General features: G+C 42.9%; 1 protein-coding gene across 8 annotated transcripts in view; it reads right to left on the bottom strand.

Annotated features, from left to right (window-relative positions):
• Window positions 1-1684: 1684 nt before the first annotated feature.
• Window positions 1685-13019, bottom strand: part of ZNF423 (zinc finger protein 423) — a 225722-nt gene continuing 214387 nt past the window's right edge. For all 8 annotated transcript variants that reach the window (XM_030282055.4, XM_030282058.4, XM_030282059.4 and 5 more), the window contains one exon: window positions 1685-2330. In XM_030282055.4, the coding sequence (XP_030137915.1) occupies window positions 2301-2330 (30 nt within the window). In that variant the 3' untranslated portion in view covers window positions 1685-2300. The remainder of the gene's footprint in view (window positions 2331-13019) is intronic.

The raw sequence follows: 13019 nt of genomic DNA, 5'->3' as shown, positions 1-13019 counted from the left end.
CCCCGAAATGATCCAGCATCATTTCAAACCAGTGTCAGGCAAAGAGCCTCCTTTTTCAATAGCTCCATTGTAAGAACCTGCTACCTTTTTTTTGGCACAGAGAAGATGGCACATGAGCTCTTTCTATGGCAGCTGCTGTACATCGCCAGCTTCTCTTGCAAAGGCATATCTATAAGCCTGTACTGCAAGACACTATTCCATTTCCCATCTTAAAGTAGTACAATTGAGTTAGGAACATGCTTCTATTACGAACAGGAATAATGAATTGGTGATTTCATTAACTAATTTTTCAGCCCGTAAACATCTGTTCTGTGGTTTAGAGAGAAGTAATCAGGTTGAAAGTTAACACTCTATTCTAGCAACATATCATTTCAGTGTGATTTTGATGAAGAAACAGTGAGCTAAGAATAATCTAGATGCAAACAGAACTGTCCTCTTTAGAATTAAGAAAAGCCATTCCTGGTTTTGTTGTATTAGGGTTTATAAATTTATCACAAGCCACATTGAGCCTAAACTCTGACTGTCCATGTAATGATATTTCAGCAGAATAAAAACCATCTATCATTTCTCTCAAATAGGACATTCTTCCTTTTTTATTTTTTGAGAAAGTTGTAGCTTTTTTTAGGTTAGGACTGCTCTGGTCCTTCCTGCTGTAAAGATGACCCTACTTCAGTCATGCTGAAGTTGTGCTTCGATTGTAGTCTTCCCTTACTGCTCTGAAGGAACTGTGTTTGTGCAACAGGACTATCAACATCAGCAGGGATCTAAACTGTTGACAACATGGGCTGCCACATCAACAAGCTGTGCCACCCTTGCACTTGTAAAAAAGCTCACTATATAAACTGATTTAGGCATTGACTAGATGTCCATGAAAACATATTCCCTACAAAATATCACTTACGTGCTCCAAGCCCAGACATGGCCAATGACAACCAGTTGTGCTCTAGTTCAGTGCAGCGATTTTGAAAGGCTCTGACTGTGCACGTTCCCATGTCACAGTCTTGCAAAGCCTTGTACTTTGTGGGAATGGGTAACCACATCATTTCAGCTGTCACAACTGCTGAATATTTATGATGATTATGATTCATTCAAGCCAGAGACACCAGGACAACTACATCTTTCTAACTTTCCAGAGGTGTCCATGGTCCTTAAAATGACTGTTTCCCTGACCTCCTTACCATAAGATAAGTTTAAAAAGAGTAAAAGAAAGCCTGGAAATTGGCTCTGTTGGCACTTACACAGAGGTACAATAACCTGGGGGTCTGGTGTGGGTAAAATATGCAGCCTTCTACCATGGTCTGCAAGGCCTGATCCAGTATCTGTGCATTTGTATACAACGCAGAAACTTTTTTTTGTATTGAAACAAAGATGCACAGAGATATGGAAAAGGCAGCTATAGGTCTGGAACTTCTATTCTTGCTGAAAAAAATTAAAATATTAATGAGTATTATAAGCTAGCAATATGTTTTCATAGTACATGTTCTTATCTTACCTTAACCTACCGTGGAGCCAGGGAGGTACATCCAGAAGCAAACACAATACCAGACACAGAACCATGGCTTTTGGTTTCCCTCCTCCTGGGCTGCAGAGTGCTCTGTGCCATCAGGTGAGTGATCACTGAGATTCAGCCACCCCAGCAGCAGCAGCAGCAGCAATGCAGGAGCACTGACAGACAGACAAGCTCTGACGCTAAGCTCATGTATTCCCTTTATTGAACTGTACTAGTTATTGCAATCAGATTAAGTCACATTTATAAAGCAGACCATCCAGTTGCACTGAAACCGATTATATTCATTACATAGTTTTAATCACTGTCCGGTGAACTGGCAAATCCAATCAAAGCATTAGTCTTTAATTAAAAAATTAAAAAGAAATATTCAGACAATAGCCAAGCAATCACATCACAATGCACAGTTACCTAAAATTGCAATTAAAAAGCAGTTAACAAAAAAGAAAAAAATCACACCTAATCTTTAACTATCAATATAATACAAGAAGCAACAAAGGGCAACAGCATCAAAGCAGATTTATCTAACACTATAAATTCAGTCAGAAGCAGAAGCTCTAAAGTACACTAGCTGAAGCAGGACAATAAAAAATACTGAGCATGGAATACTTTTAATCTCTTCCATTAATATTCATTTCCAGCTGCTTATAATAGCAGCGCCTCATGGCCAAATCATTAGAGTTTTACATCTGGGTTGCAAATGACACTTTGATTGGATGTAATGTTCAAATGGTCCTCCCCACTGTGCCACCGTCAAGTCTTCTGCAGAGAGGTGTCCTGTAGTGCCAGTGGCTCACTGTGCGTGCTGGCTCAATGTGTGGTTCTGGAAAGATGAAAAAAGGAGACATGCATGAGGGGCAGAATAATAGAAAGCATGCCCATACCCTCCCACTCAGTACCATTTATGCAGAGCTCAACATAAAAGCTTCTCAATTATTACAAAACAAAATGCAATAAAGAAAAAGTACTCATAAGTAACAGCTGCCAATATGACATATTTGCTTTGTTCTGACAGATCTGTTAATGCTGGCATGAACTTAGAAAAAAATTGCTACAAGCCAAGTATAGTCATGAAGGTTCCCTTTTTTTTGCCTTTCAATATATATAAAGAAAATGGTAACTTCATGAGCAAAAAAAAAAAAAAATGCCCTTAGGGATTCCCTTCACCGTAACAATTAAAAAAATAAAAATCTGAATCGTGAAGGAACCCTTGCCATATTTTACTCTTTTATTCTTACTCATACCGGGTGCAAGTACTGGCAGCAAGAGACACCAGATTGTGACACACACTTCTCAGTCCAAGAAATACTTCAGCAATAACAGCTGAACCGCCAGCTCAGGCACCAGGGTAATATTCCCAGCAGAAAAAAGGCTGGACATTTAACCCAGAAGTTAAATCTCTTTAAAGAATATACTTTTCTCTACACATTTCTTTCAGCAGTTTAGTGTCTCTTTTGTTCCCTTTTTTCCTTTTGGTAGATTTGTAATAGCCTCAATGTCATCACAGTATCTCACATCAGAGGATGCTGACCTGCCTTGCCATTTTGCGTAGTTGCCAATAAATTGTGGAGCCAACCTCGGAAGCGTATTTTTAGAGCAGTACTGATTCACCTACATTTTGTGTTCTGACTAAAACCTCCGTCTTACACATAAGCTTAGCTTTATTTGTATGATTATCCAATTATTTGAGCAACTACAGAAGTGGTTCATGGTGAGGTTTTCTTGAGCTGAGTCCCCAGCATCCCCAAATATAAAAATTCATTTGTGCTATTTCAAGCCTAAGCAACCTCCCTAGTCTCTATCTGCCTAATAACAGAGCTGAGCAATTCCGCCAGCTTGAAGAATAAGTTTTTAAACACAAAATGAATTTTGAATCTAATTATTTATTTACAGTGACGAAGCTTTAAAATAAAGTAAGATATTTTAACTTTTCATAAATCATCTGCTCCTTCTACGCTATCCACAGCTACATGGTGATCAGGATAAAGGAGCAATCCCGCTTGATGCAGAGATGGCATCTCCCCGTGGAAGGGGCTGAGGGCTGGCAGCGGTGCCCGTTTGCCCGGTGGGTGTCGAGCGCTGCCCCGTTCCGGACCCCGGCCGGAGCTCCGGGCGCCGCCGGGCTCTGTGTGGGGCCGAGCGGGGCAGCACCGCGGCCGCGGCCCCTGCGAGCCAAACACCAGCCGGGGAAATCATAAAGTCACTGCTTCCCTCTCAGCACAGCCCTGCCTGTGACACTGAATATGCAGAACCACAAGTCAGAAACTCGTGAATTGACATCTGGAACCGCTTTGCTTTTAGACAATTTAACACCACCAAACACAAAATTCAATGGCTTTTTCCTTTGATATGCATGGAAATTTTCCTGGCCTTAAGAAGGAGTGACCTTTGCAGTAGTGGATGTTATTCTCAAGTCTAACAATGACTTTATGGAGGAGGATGGATGGAGCCCTGCACACACAATAGCAGCACTGACAAGAAGCTTGCCCACTAAACCTAGCTGGGGAAGCATGAAAATGTGAAAGAATACACAGGCTCCTCTGTGCTCACACACTCCTCAGTATTTTAACAATGGCCATTCCTTGTGCACTTCATTACAGTTCTATTTTTAGGTCATCCTGAATATCAATAAAAAACCCAAAAGGTTTACCATCTTCAAATTGAAAGATGGGCTATTCGTGGTAGACAAATCCATACTTAGTTAGGCAGTGTCATTTAAAAGATAATGCACAATCAGCACTGGATGCATGACGCACAGCCTACAGTCAGGGAACATGATTTCAAACTTGTGTGGCTGCTGCATTGATTACACCAGGCAGGTCAATAAAGGAATGGTATGTGGCTCTAAATCTGATAATGAAGCTTTTATTGTGAGCCCTCCCTCCTCAAACACCAGCTAATAACATGCTCTGAACATTCCCAAAACAAGAAATACACTGGGTTTGGGATCAGAATTTGTCAAAGGGACTAAAATATTTTTTATTGTACTCAAATACTGCAGCCATTTAGAGCTGAGTCAGGCAGAAGCTGAGAAATCAGCTGTGCCATAGGGCTAGGAGTTAAAAAATTACATTTTTCATATGCAAATCTTGATTTTGTCTTAGTATTGGGAATGTACCATTTATTCCCCGTGCATACATTATTGACAATCAATATGCTGGCTAGTGCCTGGACCATGCAGTAAAGAGACAGAGCCATGTTTTACACAGCTCCTGACAAACATGTCTGTGATGCCTATGGACATGACAGCCTGTGTGCTCTGCATCCTTCCCCTGCCTTTCTGAGCAGGTCCTGCTCAAGCCATGGGCACAAATGCCAAGTCCTGCACACCCAGTGCCAGTGAACACTGGGTGAAGGCTAAATTACCACCACTGTGTGTGTTTGAAAGCCCCATGAAAACATCTTTATATCCTCTGCCACCCATATAGGTTTCTCACATACTAAAATGTATTTCAAAACATGCCTTCCAAAAAAATAGTCTGGCAACTTGTCTCCTACTACTAGCAATTGTTATTTCTTATCTTCTTGCTTCTACTCCCTGTGCCCTGTGCATCTGCAGCTCATTGGAACTGCGCTCTGCAGATGTCAGAAAGCATCTCACTCATTCAGGGTTTATGTCTCTTACACGTGTGTTTTCTATATTTGACTCATGGTTTTTCAAATACCTTTATTTGGCACTCTTTTTGTGCCCAGACACCGAAAATTCCCTTGGCTGACCAGACTTTTGAAGCAATTGAAAATCAAGTATTAAGAATACCCTGTGCCTTAGTAGGAACAGTTTTGACCCCAACAGAGCCACTGGGCTGTTCCAGGCAGCAGAAGGAAATCATAAAGCCCAGAAGGAAGCATTTTGAAATTTGATACTACAGGAGTGCTGCTACCTAAGCAGCCTAAGGAAACTTCACCCACCTTTCCAGCAGGAGGGTGGGCTGGCTGAAAACAGCTCGGGTGTGATTTTTCAACTTCAGAAATTATAGTTAGAAAAAAAAAAATTAATGGTGGTTTCCAGAGGAAAATAGAGCACTCACAAAAATGCAGGCCCTCCAGGAGCACTCCTGTGTGTGTGCACATGCCTACCAGCTCCAAGGCCATCCATACACGTGCCCGTCTGGGGCCAGCAGGAGGCACGACATCATTTGGAAGCTGAACAGGAAAAATGGTTCTTCCCAGCTCCTGTTAGACCCCCTGGTTTACACACAGCTCACAGCTGATACCCCACTGAATACATCATTCTGAGACATTATTGCAGCTGGAAAACTCTACAGCAGCACTAAGTCACCTGTCAAGATCAAGTAAGTCACAGCTTATTTATAGGGTAAGGTTGGAAAATCTCTTCTTTTCTTAATAATCATGCAAAATGGATAGCAATGCCATTAGCTATGTCAGTGGGAAAAATGCAACTACCCCAAGTCATGGGGCTGTTGCAGTGTTTAAGTGGAATTTTCTAATGGCTGCACAATCCCCAGGTGAACCATTTATGGAAGTGTCTGTGATCAAGGAACTGGGTGATGGGTTTTGCAGGAAATAAAAAGATTTCAAAGAATGGTTAATTATTGTCCATGTAGATATTGATTGCTCTCCAGATCTTCCCTGGAGACACCCCCTGCCTGCCCTCTGGATGCAGATCAAGCCATTTCTGCAGGACATCCACAATGAATATTCCTCTGTTTTCTTACATGCATGATTATGAAAACACTGGCATGACAATCCCCATTTTCAGAGCTCTGTGTCAAGAAGGAAAGCATCAGGCTTGAAAGATGATCACTTACAACAGTTCAAAGAACTCTTACAAGCTATATAAAGATTGAGAGAAAAAACACACACAAAAAGCAGCACATGATGGAGCGAAGCTCCAAGCCAGGCAGTCAAGCTGGGAGTCTCCCACACTGCAATGACACTCACTGCCAACAAGTCACAGGTGTACTACACAGGAGCAGGTGAAAAAAATAAAATGCAACTGTGAGGGGTGTGATAATGGTTTGGGGCCATAACACATCCAGTCTACAGTGCCATTGTGCATCTGTTATGGATTTAGACATTTTCTATCAGCCATTTAGAAATACACTGTCTATGTGCATGAGCACATACCCCTAAAACTATGTTATACAAAGGTTAAGAAATGGCCTAACACGGCTGGTGATGCCCCCACCCTCAGGTGAAATTCATAAGCCTTTTACAGTGTTATACAGAGACTGGGACTCTGATGAAAGGCTACAAAGCCTCTCTCCCCTTCCAAAGGCTACTGAAATGAACAGAAACCAGTCCTCAAATAATTTCAATAAGAATTATGGAGATAATAGACTCATGTGGCAATCAGCCAACATGAAAATTAACTGCAAATTAGCCATTGGGTGACCTATTAATTCCAATATTTTTTCTCAGGGTGTGGGGGGTCCTCCAGACCCAGGTAAGAGCCCAGGTAGTTTCTTTCTGCCTCTCCCCACCCTCCAGTCACTCTCTGATTCTAAGCCCAGAGATCGGGGTCGTGGCTGGGGAGCACTGGGACTGTGTCTCCTCCTCCCCATTCTCTCTCCCTTTCCCTTTACAGAGCAGGGCTGGGAAACAAGAGAAGTGATGCCTCCACTGACTGCCAAAATGCACAGCTTGCCAGACAAAAACTAAACCTCAGATTCAGGCACTGACTTGAAGCAAAGGTTTGTCTCACATTTGAACATATATATAAAAAAAGACAAAACAAAACCTCCAAATTGCTACAAACAGAAGCTAGTGTGTCTAAATATTTATGAAATACCATCTGCAGCAATCTTTTTTTCAATGTTTTGCATCTTTTGAATTCAAACTGGTCCAAAAATAAATCTCTCAGCTGTTATTACTCATTACGTATCCATAAGCACACACATGTATGTGCACAGGTACTATTTCCCTTTAACAGCAATCCATAAAGATAAATATCTTTATGCCTTGACTTTATAAAGGGATTACTTTAGGCAGAGGACACAAGATGACCCTTACTTTAGCCATTGGAGATTATACTCTCTACAGAAAGCTCTGAGCCTTAAATTGGTGCTGCTCTAATCCTAAACTGGAGAGGCATTCAAGGGATGCCATGACCCAGAAGAGCAAGAAATAAAAAAAAAAAAAAAAAAAAAAAAAAAAAAAAAAAAAAGACACACTGGAGGAGGATGGTGGGAAAGCAAAGATAAAGTGGAAAAGAAAGGAGATCAAGCTTGCTTTACAGGGTGAAATTGTTTATTTTAAATTTTAATTTCTGGTTTCTACTTTCCCTTTGCTATCAGACTCTAAAGAAAAATCACCTTTGCACCCCCTTGCAGTTTGTATGTGCTTATTTTTAGAACTGTTTGACAATTATCCAAGGGTCTAAGACTAACAGATGGCCTGTCTTAAAGCCTCATATGTTCACTAGTTTGCACTTCTGACAAACAGTAAATGTACTCAAGAGTGTGCCATAAACAGGGCTGAATGAATACTCAGAACACAATTTAGTTAATACACTTCATTAAAACTGATAGTGGTAACCAATGTTTCCCATAAAACCAGGTGTTAATTGCCCTTCCAGTTGTTTCAGGTAACTTATGCAGTGACATTTATATGTTTAGATCATAGTTTTTCAGGCAGCACAGTATTACTTCTTTCCTTTCCCTTGGTATTTCACCCACTACATAAAATGCTGGTAACGAGTGAACTCCAAGTTATCATGGTATGTAATAAAAAACCAAAATTGTCAGGCAAGACAGGTTCACATGTCCCGTCTTTATTTGAAGAGTCCCTTGAAATGGAGGTAGAGGCAAAGGAAAGGTGGCACATCCTTTGTGAAAGGCAATGGCTGCCTGTGTTACGGCTTCCTTCATCTCTGAGCATCTGATAACTTGCCATTCGTCAGTCAGTCCCCGTGTCAGCACACTTTGAGATGGCACTTCAACAAATGCAGGTAGAAAGCTGTCCTTTACAAGTTATTGAACCAGGAAAAAAAAATCATTTTGAGTGTCTAAGAAAATACGCCTGGAGGTTTGTTGTCGAGTGAAAAGCGAAGTTGCCCATTTCCAATGGAAATAGCTGCTTCTGAGTTACTCTGATGCTTGCACATGATTACTCCAGGGGTAAATGCACCTTCCAGGGGTTCTGGGGCACAGAAACACTCACCTGTGCCAGGGCTGAGCTGCCCCGGGGCTCCTGTACCCACCGGGGAGGAGAGCGGCGTCCCTCAGCGCTGCTCACCTCAGCCCCCCAGAAACTGCCCGGCTCCTCCGGGGACCGGGACCCGGCACTTCACCTGCCGTCCCGGGAAGGTTCGGAATTCCCGACATTTACCGTGGGGGAAAGCCGCTGCACCCGTGCCTGCCTTTCCGCAGCGGCTCTTTCCCCGCGGTGAGCGCAGCCCGGCCGAGCCCCGCGTCCCGCCCGGCCCCTTTGTTCTGCAGCGCCCCGCGCCGCACCGCCTCGGCCCCAGCGCCTTCCACACTGCTGCTGCCCGCCGGCATCGATTCCTCCCTTTTGGTGGGCGTTTCTGAGTTATTCTGGTTGGAAAAATTCCCTGTCTATACGAATACCTTTCTTGGAGTTATTTTTCCCAGCGCCAGCTTATTCTCGTACTCGCTAAGAATTATTAGATGATTTATGAATTTAATTTGTCTTCTAATTCAGGTTGTTTAGTCCTAATCAGATTGTGAAAACTCACCTAACATGCTTTCCCTTTCCACTTGAGACTAATAATTTTGTCTAATCAGTCTTCTAGATCTGCATCTCTACTCTTCTCTAAAACTCAGAATAAACCTAGTTGAGCCTATTACAAGTGAACTCCAAGCACAGCCTAAACCTGGCATAGCCTCCTGTATTCTATTAAATGCATGACTGAAAAGTCTATACACTTCTTCCAAAAACACTGGGTAAAATGCTGAAGTACAAAAGCAAACTGAAGCCTTTGGGAAAATCTCCATACCACAGCAATTTGGAAATAAAAACCACAGAGGAATACATTATTAAGAGATAACCAGAGTCTTCTGTTAGAGAAACTAGCTGTAAACACACCGTGATTCACTGAGGCACCCAATGAAAACAAGGAGCTAATAATACCTGTCCTGAGGGACCACATGCTCCTGAGAATTTCACTCAGAAATGCAAATTTATCATCATCCTTGTAGTCTCCAGCATACCATGCACAAGATCAAAAATAAGAAGGGAAGAACCTTACACTTCCTAAACATAAAGTAAGAGGGACAAATTACTGTTGTCAGAAGTGCATGAAACCATAATATTTTTAGAATACCTTCACTCCTTCCTTAGCCCCACTGTTACTTCCTGACTGGATTCCAGAGCCATTTCTGATCCCAAGAGCAGAAAATGCTTTGCAGGATGCAGCACAGTGCTCTGCTGCCAGTGGTGCTGTTTTAACCTGGGTTTGCTCAGTCCATATTTTCCTGGGAAGCTGGTCCCACAGTCACTTGGGGTCACGGCCACCCCTGCTCCTCCATGACATGTCACAAACCCAGCATGCAGCAGCACAAATGCCCTGTGCCCAGCTCTGAAGTGACCCTCCAAAGCTGTCCTCGAGAATGCAAACACCCACCTCCCGTCTGTTTTCAAACCTAAGCTACAATAATCAGAGAAAGCATCTCCTGCCCACAGGGACACTCCTTTTTACACCAAAAACCCCAGTGCACACCCCAGTGCTGACCTGTTTCCAATCTACTTACAGGTCAGGGAAGCAACGTTTCAAAATAATTTTCAAGAGGTAAACCATTTTCCAGGAATCTTTCTTAGGTTTTCCTCTCAAAAGCATGAAATTGATGATTTTTTAGAAACCAATCCAAATCTTATCTCATTTATCCCTCCTTGATCTAAGGTAAATCATATCACATAAGCCAGTTAATTGTTCACTTCTGTGAGGACTGGAATCATCATTGTGGAACACTGTGTGACTCCTCTAAACACCAAATTATTTCCTGATTGGTTCTTTATTATAGGACCAGGATGGTGTCTTTTCAAAAAATCCTTAGAGCAAGAGTGAAACACTTTACATAGAAGTTAGAATGCATAGGGCAAAGCTTCACTGAGGGTCTCTTTCCATGGGAATAGAAATCAACAAAAGCCAGGAAATTGAGAGTTGAACCTAAAATTTGCTCTGCTGTTCTCTGGTATGGCAAGGGTCACTGAACACCATCTGATTACTTTTTGTAGTTTTTTTCCTCAGAAGCAGCTAGGTATTCCTGGTATTAAGGACAGGTATATAACAGTTTTTGTCTTAACGGTGAATTTTATAGCAAATTAACAGGGGCAGGTCTCACATTCATAATTTAGGCAACATCCTCCACTAAATGATGGGAGCTGCAGCTGGACCAAGTTCCTTGGGCTAAATAAGCACGTGTGGACAGCCAGACTTGACACAAGCAGCACCTGCCTGCAGCAGGACCACAGCCCTTCAACCACTAATTCCTTTAAGAAGCAGCAACTGGAGTAAAATTCCCTCTAATGGAACACTGATCTGACAAATTGTATTGCCTTGTGTTATGGATACACTTTTCTTAGGGGCAGATAAATATTCCTGTCACGTGGCACCCACACACCGCTCGTGCTGACAAACGGCTGGTCAGCGACCTGTTGCCTTGGACATAATGGTTGTTATTGCTGGTTTCTAATTTCAAAAGGGGAATAAAAATCCTCCAATGCATATAGCTCTGCTATAAAATAGCAAGGCCATAGTTACAGAAGTGCTTTACATGCTGCCCCATTAGTGTAGATGCCACCAGCAGAGCAGAAATCTGCAGACAGGGCTGTGCTTAACCCACTACCCACTGCCACAAGGAATTAACCCTGGAGGAGCTAGGAGTGTGAAAGAGCCATGCCCAATGTGTTCTTGTAAGTAAAAGAGGGGTCAAAATATCACCAATATGAGCCATTTCCTCCAAGACATCACAGGACAAAACAGCAAGGCAACATTGCTATGGCATGTGTGCAAAACAACTGGGTTGAATGGGATTTTCCAGCCACTGCTACTCCATTAGAACAGTGTCACTGGTCTCAGGAAAATCTGCCTTTTAAACAGCAAGATGCCACATCTTGAACGATTCTGATTTCATGCAAAGACTAAGAGCATGTGCTGGCCCCAAAGGAGGACACATTTTTCAGAAGTAAATATGTTCTAAACAACCTCACTGCTCCTTTTGGAGACACAATAATGTTACACACTGATGACAGATACGCCGTACACAGCCAAACCTCAACGCCCATGGCAATTTATTCAGGTTTAACTGTGCAGCAGAAACAAATGAGGAGGCTGGATGGTCAGGCAGGAGCTCTCCCCCAGGGCTGGCACAGTGTGGGCGTTGCTGTGGCCATTCCTGCTTGGTGCAAAGCAAAGGCAATGGGGTTCTGGGACAGGTTCTGCATGAGGTGACCTCTGGGTGTCCATAGTGCCTGCCCAGGATGTGGCACAGAAGACACACAACACACTCCACAGCGCATCAGCTCAAGCACAGCTGAGTGATAAGCTCAGGACTGCTGCTGCCAAATCTGGTCTGGCTCATGCAGAGTTGGGGGGACAGAGCCTCTCTGAAGCCAAGCTGACCCTGCACAGAGCCACGAGCTGTCTCTACACCGATCCCATCAGCATGTATCATCTCTCTATCATCTAGATTTTTCCAACAAAGCCCCATGACCTCACTGAGGATAGACAGTTTGGTGTCTCATAAGTTATTCCATTAACATGAAACATGAAGGGAACATTAATAATCCATTCACTGGTGGTTACTGCCCAGGTCAGGTCATTGCACATGTGTGCCCAACCCTGCACCAAACACTCCCATCCCCTTCTCATTTTACATAAGTAGAACAGGCACAACATGAAAAGAAACTGTATTCTGAACTGTTTTTCCTTTCACCTCTGGTCAAAGGGAGCTTTAAAACTACTCTCAAAATACAATATTAAAGCAAGGTATAATTAGGCAAAAGCAGTATATGATTGAATGTACTTCTCTGGAAGGAACAACAGAAGGAGCAAACAGCAAGGCTGTTTCAGGCTTGATTTCAGACAACCCTATACACACAGCCCAGTGCAGAAAAACATGTAGATCACTGACTTTCTAACAATTCCTTATCTTTTGCTGTTCTCAGACCTAATTTTTTTTTTCTGGCCACTCATCATGCTTGCTCCATGCATCTGACCTCACAGAAGAATGAGAACAGGTAGGGCAGGGAGGAATTAACAAGAATCTCTCTTATGATCTTTAAAATGCCCCTGGGAAAACTGGCCCTTGGGATGGGGTCACAGGGCAGGACCCCTATGCTCAGCTCTCTCCAGCAGCCAGGGCTGCTGCTCCTGCTGCCTTTCACTGCCTGAGGAGATAAACCCTAGGATTACACCTTAAATCTCTTACTCTGGAAATCAGGGCTACACACAAGGGCTTTTAAATTTCTTCATGAAATTATTTTACAAATTCTTTTTAAGCAGTAAAAGTGATGGGGCCTCCACCAGCACCACAGCAGTAGGCAACAGCAGTACAGTATCACTCCAGGATTTCCTGCCTGGAGTCTAGGC

The sequence above is a fragment of the Taeniopygia guttata genome, chromosome 11, assembly GCF_048771995.1.
Source record: "Taeniopygia guttata chromosome 11, bTaeGut7.mat, whole genome shotgun sequence".
Lineage (NCBI taxonomy): Eukaryota > Metazoa > Chordata > Aves > Passeriformes > Estrildidae > Taeniopygia > Taeniopygia guttata.
Note: the sequence above shows the minus strand (reverse complement) of the source record. Positions and strands in the feature narration are given on the sequence as shown.